At 34.8% G+C, this 7,633-nt stretch overlaps 1 protein-coding gene across 3 annotated transcripts in view; it reads right to left on the reverse strand.

Moving 5' to 3' along the window:
• Nucleotides 1-2,367: 2,367 nt before the first annotated feature.
• Nucleotides 2,368-7,633, reverse strand: part of LOC107741190 (uncharacterized) — a 7,429-nt gene continuing 2,163 nt past the window's right edge. Inside the window, exons 2-12 of one of the 3 annotated variants that reach the window (XM_016553817.1) lie at nt 6,706-6,732; nt 6,285-6,593; nt 5,854-5,906; nt 5,331-5,391; nt 4,847-5,104; nt 4,277-4,332; nt 4,077-4,143; nt 3,643-3,846; nt 3,302-3,495; nt 3,153-3,189; nt 2,368-2,973 (exon numbers count right to left, since the gene is read on the reverse strand). In XM_016553817.1, coding sequence (XP_016409303.1) covers nt 2,909-2,973; nt 3,153-3,189; nt 3,302-3,495; nt 3,643-3,846; nt 4,077-4,143; nt 4,277-4,332; nt 4,847-5,104; nt 5,331-5,391; nt 5,854-5,906; nt 6,285-6,593; nt 6,706-6,724 — 1,323 coding nt within the window. In that variant the 5' untranslated portion in view covers nt 6,725-6,732 and the 3' untranslated portion in view covers nt 2,368-2,908. Of the gene's footprint in view, nt 2,974-3,152; nt 3,190-3,301; nt 3,496-3,642; nt 3,847-4,076; nt 4,144-4,276; nt 4,333-4,846; nt 5,105-5,330; nt 5,392-5,853; nt 5,934-6,284; nt 6,594-6,705; nt 6,733-7,633 lie in introns of all 3 variants that reach the window. The other 2 variants (XM_016553816.1, XM_016553815.1) reach the window with 2 other exon arrangements.

The following is a 7,633-nucleotide window of genomic DNA, read 5'->3' on the forward strand; positions in this document are numbered from 1 at the left end:
GAAATCACCATTAAAACCCTCATCAGAGACTGTTTTGTGTTTAATATAAATGTTAAGAAAATGTCTCTTGACAGCTGTTGCAATTCCTGTGACAAAGACAATGATTTTCCCCTTAAAATAGTTCAAATATATGGGTGCAAATTATATTTACACAGATGTGATAAAAATAAAAAGATCAGAATAAACAATAAAAAATAAATAAATTAGTGTTTTTAAGGTGTTTTTTCCACTTATTTGTAATGATGGTCCTAAGGCTTCAATTTAAGCTGTAAATCACTTTGGTGAGGTCAAGCTTCTCCTATCTAGCTCAGACTTGTTCTTCTGACTGGCCTCATTGTCTATGCAACAGCAAATATCAGCATCATACTAAAACCAATTTCTGAAATGGAGATTAAATGGTGTGGAATACAACACTAATTGACAGATTGTTCGTTTTCGTGATACAGACACACTTGACCCCTGATCAGCTCCAGTAAAACATGCAACTTTGATCTGCGATTTAAAAGCTGAGCTGATTGTGTGTGCTTGCTTTCAGAAACAGTGAGTAGCTGTCACATAACACAGAACACATACCTTATGACAACAGAAAACAGTCGCACACCCTGCAGTCAGGCTTAGAGTCAAATCTGCTACTGATTGGATATGTCTTTGATCATTGTCATAGAAACTGCATAACTAGAGACTAAACTTGTTTTGCACTGTGTATCTCGGTGTCTGATAAATGTGATTGAGGGTGAATGAATGTCTGTTACCAAATTGTTGCTGTGTATGTCTCTGTCTAACCTTTGCTGAAGCACCTTCACTCCAAACAACCAGTTTACCAAATCTCCCCTTCCAAAGCATAAAGTAACGGATATGTTATGACTTGTTTTACTTACATTTTTGTCTCTTCTACATATCCAACATTTGTTACAGAGTGACCTTGACTACGGTCTGCCTGCAAAAAGCACAATTTCTCCCTGAACATCAATCTGGAGTATTAGAGAAAAAAAACATGATCCCTGCATTTCTTAAAGCTGCCACATGAGGTTAGTGTTGCAAAGGAATTGCAGTGCTAAAATAATTTTTATTTGAACTCTTCAATTTACCTTTTTTAAACCCAGAAATGTTGACCTACAGGGTCACTACAACCACATATTTGTCTGTGATTTTTAGACCACGTGGTCAGTTTTTGCTTTGCTGAGCCTTGCTTTGTTTCTCTCCAGCTTGACCTCACCAGTAAGTATTTATATTTGAATTCATTATTGAAAGAATGGAGAAAATGGAGTGTGTGGGTTTGCCCTCCTTTATTTGGCATCAGTTGTTTCACACATGAAATTAAAGAAAAACACTATTAAGTTGCATGAAAGAGAATATAGAGGTGATTTCTATGCAACAACTGTGCATGTTTATCAAAAGGGTTTAAATCTTCAGCAAAGCACTGAGTTTGGATGATGATGGAGATGGAGAAATGAGTGGAATGAGCAGATCACTTGTATAGCTGAAATGAGACATTAAATCATTTATGTACTGATATCTGCACTAATTCATAAATACAGATTGTATATATCAGTGTGCTGTGGAGTTTTCATTTTGGTGACTGTTTCCATCTGCAGGTGTGCTTAAATTGTTTACTCAACTACAAAAATTGTACTGTATTTGAACATATTTGGCCATTCACTAATGAATAATTTACAGTCCACTTTTAAAATACCTTAAATAATAATAATAAAAACCCTTCACAGATAACGTCGACGTTTTTAAGAGAAGACATAGGCCTGTATATGTCTCTTCTAAAGAGAGTACGTGTCCAAGTCGCTTTTTTAGAAGATTAATAGCTAACATTTAGCAACAGTGTAACATACCGCCTTCTATTTTAAAATCTCTACTGTCAAGAATTTGGATGGTTTTTATTTTCTTGCTTTAACTGAGGACTTTGGGCTTCTACAGACGTCTAATAGTTTTGTGTTCACTTTGAAGGCTTTCTGAAGTACTTCGGTGTTGTTCGGTTTTGACCGTTGATTAAGGGTTTGAGACGCCCACCTTCCAGAGATTTTAACAGTACAATTGCTCAGACTTAAAAAGTGCACTCAATATTTTTGTATTATTTTCAGAAGACAGTCTGTATTATTTTCATTTTCTCTTTTATTATAAATTTACGAAATGCAAGTTCACCTAAGTTAACAAGCATCAACAAAAGCTGTAAAGTAACTCTACTGCTTTCCTCTCTGGAAAATAAAAAAGGAAATTAAAAGTGAAAAAGCATAAATTAACAAAAGGTAAATGAAAATCAATTCTGAATACATTATTTGCAGGTAAGTCCAGAGTCACAATGCTCCATTGATGAGCAAAAAATAAAGTGAGACATTTCAGTTTATACACCATATTTATTGATTTAATAATGTTTTATATCCCTTTGTCTTCAGGCAGAGGTGCTGAAACCGATATAATTCATCAGTAAACATGACAGCGAAAGAGTGGACAGTTACTTCAAATTATCATTCATAGCACATAAATGATTTGCACACTTATTTGCACACTTAACATTAATCATTTGTCAAAAATATTTGAATAAAAGAGAGTACAAAGAACAAATGAATGACATTTGTCTCTGTATAATACAGAAAATGAAGCATTGCTTTGTTTCTCCCAGCTTGACTTCACCAGCAAGTTTTTATATTTGATTTCATTTATGAAAAAAAACAAGCCGTTATAGATGGAGAGTGTGCCTCCTTTATTTGAATTCAGTTCTTCCACACATAAAATGAAAGAAACACTATGCACAGAAGAGAATAACCAGGTGATTTCTATGCACTTAATAGCTAATAATCATTTGTTAAACAAATTACATTTGTGTCTGTGTAATACAGAAGATGAAACATTGCAGCAAGCAAAGGCAGACAGACTGACAGGCGTGTATTGACCCTCGTCATGTCAGTCTTCTCTGAGAGAAAGATGACCACCAGCTTGAAAAAATATTGTGGTGTATTTCGTCTGTTTCAAATAAGAAAGACTTTTAAGGTGCATTACAGAGCATGAGGACATGCAGCAGAGAAAACAGAAATTATAAATAAGCCTCCAATTTTTTCACATTAAAGCAGAAAATGTGTAATTTACTTGACATAATTTAAATAATATAGACTATATTTAATAAAAAAGTGGATTTGACCTACTTTGACGTGGACATATTTTGACACCTCTTTCACTCCCCTGTAAAGAATAATCACAGCATGAGCACAATGAGCACATGATGAAACCAAGTAAACAGTGAGGTTTTTCAAATGATACATTTTGTCATATTTTGGAGCATCTTGTTAAATACCTGCTTTATTAGCCAGTTCAAAACTTTGTTAGTGGAATCTGAATTCTTCTGACACTTCAGCAATCCTGTATCCTCATAGAACAGATAGTCCACTGTGAGTATGTCTGTCCTGTTGACAGATCTGCTGCTGTCTGGGACCACTTTCTCTGGGTCAAACGTGTGATGAAGCACCACTAGAACAGTTAGCTTAGAACCTGTTTAAGGATATAGACAAATTTAAAAGATAATTTCTTCTGAAATGCTTATACATGTATCACCTTGAGGCAGAGTATTCTGTAAATTAAAAACTTTAAAAATGTAATTAAAAATGTAAAATAGTGTGAAGATGATAATCAAACAACCTGTGGAATAATTGGATTTGTTCAGAGCGTCATCAATGTCAGTTCCAGCTCGAGAAACAATAGGACAGAAAACGAAAATAATGTCACTCTTGTCCACTGTACCAACTTCCCTCAGATTCTCGATTTGGTTTCTCAGCAGGGTGACAAAATCCTTGTGACAGTTATTTGTCTTTCCAGCCAAAATGGAGAACACTTTGACCTCTTCTGGAAAAGGAATTGGGATTGAATAAATAAAACAGGGGAACATACAAATATGATCAGACTAAAATGAATGCAAGATAATAATACAGTTTTAAAAATCAATTTCATTTTCTAGGATGGCGTTACGGAAGATGAGTTATTCTGTTCTATAATAACTCTTGGCAAAGGTCAAAAATGTAGTATGTGTGATTAAACAAGCAGCTATTGTGTGAGATCCTTCATAAGATACAGACCTGTACTAGGTTCATTGTTTCCCATTTTTTGCCTCTTCATCTTCACTTGCTGAGATCGGACTTCATTCTACAGACACACAACTTACAGTGAAATTCAGTCACAGTATCTCGATAAACACTGTATTAGGTGTTTACCAGAGAAATAAAAAAAAAGTTTGACATTTTAAACGGCAATTTAAACACAACAATATAAGATTTACCTTGCACACAGATTGTTCCCATTCTTGATTTTGGATTTGTCCAGGGTTTGTAAAATCTTTTGTGGTTAAATCAGTAGAAATGAACATAAAACAATCAGCAACATATAATTAATGTTACTTAAATTTGATATTTACTGAAGTGACTTTAAACAACTGATCTTGAAACAGCAGTAGGTTTCTAGCAGACAATAAATTCTAGAAAGTGTGAAATATTGCAACGCTGTTTGTCGTCTCTAAATGCACAGCACAGACCTCATCTCCAAATTGTCGTAATTTTCACCACCCCCTTTCTTTCACTCAGAAGAGTGGTGAATTGTCTTCGACAAATGGATGCTCTAGTCTAGATAAATCTTACCTGAATCCCTGTCTAAGATCACTTAAATCAAAAGTAATCACAAAAAAGTTTCTATCATTCTATATGTCCTGCAGTCACTGAAACCTTGATCATGGCTGAGCTGCTCCATCCACTATCTTCATGAGAATATGTATGTTCAAGTGCAGATGAACTTTGGAATATACACAAATTCTTCATTCAAATGTATCCTGACAAACTATAAATGTGACACCCACCACTGTCCGGTGATTTCTGACTTGAACATCCCGGTTGTTGATTGCCCAGATGTAAGATTTGGTTTCCTGGTTTGGTTTCCTGTTCCTCCAGCAAACAGGTACTGGTTTCCATCACTAAGAGATTCGTGCTCTCATGCATATGTCCGCTTGTTTCCTCCTGTTGTGTGTCTTTCTCCTCAGTCTCATTCTGGTTCTCCTCAACTTCTGTGTTGCCCTGAAGATCTTCCTTTGGCGCATCTTTTTCTAGACAATAGAAAACTATACACACAATTCCTGATATGAAATCAAGTATATTATATTCTTAATAAATGTTCATATATATACAAGTTAATCTCATTTAATTTATTCTGTACTGAATAAATCATGTGCTCTGTGTTCAAACTTCATTTACTTTAAGCTTTGTTTTACCAGAGGAGTTCAATAAGTTCCTTGTGTCTGTCCTGATCTTTGACACATGAAAAATATGAGTTCTAACAGAATTCACCTGCCAGTAAAGCAGAATTTGCCATTTTTATTCTCTCCTTATCAGTCCATGCTTTGTCGGTCTGTTGAGAAGAACATTGAGAGAAGAATATTGTCCATCAACCTTCATGAAATTCCTGAAATATCCTATAAAATACTCAGTTCAGGCTGATGACACAATGGACAAGCAAGAGGGTTTCACCATTTGACTAAATTCCTTATTTTTTAATCATTTACTAAAATCTATAATTATGCTTAAAACCTGTAAAACAGTGTCAGAACAAAAACAGAACAAAATTGGACAGTAACAATGTTCCACCTACAGATAAAGAGTTTTCTTTCTCCAAAGCTTTTGTTTTAAAAAAAATGCTAATTATTATTTTTTTTTAAATGACAAATGGAAACTTAATGGTAACTTAAATGGGTACTTAAATCTTATTGGAGCTGAGAGACCAACAAAATATACCTTCAGTTATTTACATTTGTTTCATAAATGTTAGAAAAAATTCACACTGTATTTAAAGTAAACTATATTTTTCTATTACCTGTTTAGTCCATAGTGTGGCTGTTTGTTGAGGCATTTCAGTCTGATCTTCATGGGTCTTTAATGCTGTTGGGAAACATGCTGTATGAATCACAGCGAAATCACAATAAAGCAGTAGAGCAATAAGAAAAAATGTATAGTTTAACCAGTTAAAATGAGAAACAGAGAAAATACTAATAATCAGGAAATTGTGGGAACGAAACTTAGCACTCAATACACATATTTTTGTAAGGCTGATATGATTGGGTGGTTTACTTTGGTACTCTAAGAACTAAGAGTTTAAATTAGATCAATAGGTCTCATTTCTCAGTTTACTGATTACACTCTGAGTCTGATCAAACACTTAACAATCCTCTGGATTTCAGTTCATTCTGACAAGAGGTAGAGGTTAGAACCGGTGTAGAATGAAGTTACAGTATATGAAACACTCACATTTTCTTACTGTTATCTCCTCTGTCCTGTCTCCACTGGTGACCTGACACAGGTAATAACCAGCATATGATTCTCTGACATCCTTCAGCTGTAAGGACACAATTCCTCTCTCCAGCTCATCAATGCATAGACTCTTTATGCCTTCATAACTCTCCCCCTTTATCAACCGTTTGTTCTTATAGAAATACACACAGTCTGTTTCCTTAAACCATCTAATCTCCATATTGACAGCACTGATTCCAGGAGACAGGTGACACTGAATGGTGGAATCTGAATGAGTTGCTTCAGAGAAAACTATCTGAAACTCATCTGTATTGGAAAAAGAGAAAATGTGGACTTACACAAATGATTAGCTATTATCTTTTATAGCATATTAATGGCATTAAGTATGATGGAAATTACATTTTTTAACAGAACTTACTATTGCTTTTAGCCTCCATTTTCTCTCCTAAATAGGAACATAAGACACAAAATGACACAGCAGAATGATTCCAGATTGCCACTTCACTCTTATTCCATCACTAATGTAAACCTGTTGTATTTGAGTAAAAAGAATCCTTTAGCCATTATTTTGTTGTCTATTAGATGTTTATATGTAGTCATTCATTAGCTGTCTATTTGATGTCTAGTCTATTTGTGGCAGGCGACATCTAGGGAGTAAAGTCATGAATTAAGGGTGTGTGGTTAGCCATGTATAAAGATCAGCGGTAGGAACGAGAACGGTAGGTAGCCACCAATAAAAAACGAATAAGAAGAAGAAGAAGAAGAAGAAGAGAACGGTAGGTGCGTTTGTTTCTGGCCGGCGGAAATAGATTGGCACTTTTACTGTTTGTTTGCGAGAGGTTCGCAGGTGGATTTTTCTTGGATCTCGGAGATAGGTATGAGTTTATTTGAAATCTTAAAAGTGTTTTAATATGTGGTGTGTGTTTTAGGAAGAATAATAAAGGTGTTTTAATGCATGTATTTCAGCTCCATGAAGCCTATTGTTTCATAGGCGAGGGGTTTGCATATGCCGTCTTTTGGATCTTTGACATAGGTAACGTTAGGAGTTTGTTTGGAGCACTAAAATGTTTTAATAGGTGGTGTTTGTCCTGATATAAATAATAAAAGTATTTTAATGTGTTTCAGCTCTACGGAGCCCATTAGTTGCTCTTGTTGTATTTGAGTTTCAGTTTATTTATTTATTTTTTTGATTGTTTGGTTTTGGGTTTATTGTCTAGTCCGCCCGGGTACTTGAAGCGGTAATTGGGCCGAAAGAAATGGGTAACGGCCCTTTTGGCGGACTAGTTTTCTTTTGTTTATTTATGTTTTGTTTGTTTTTCCCCCATTGTATATATATATATATATAT

This window comes from Sinocyclocheilus rhinocerous, unplaced genomic scaffold (assembly GCF_001515625.1).
Source record: "Sinocyclocheilus rhinocerous isolate Xijiao unplaced genomic scaffold, SAMN03320098_v1.1 scaffold615, whole genome shotgun sequence".
Lineage (NCBI taxonomy): Eukaryota > Metazoa > Chordata > Actinopteri > Cypriniformes > Cyprinidae > Sinocyclocheilus > Sinocyclocheilus rhinocerous.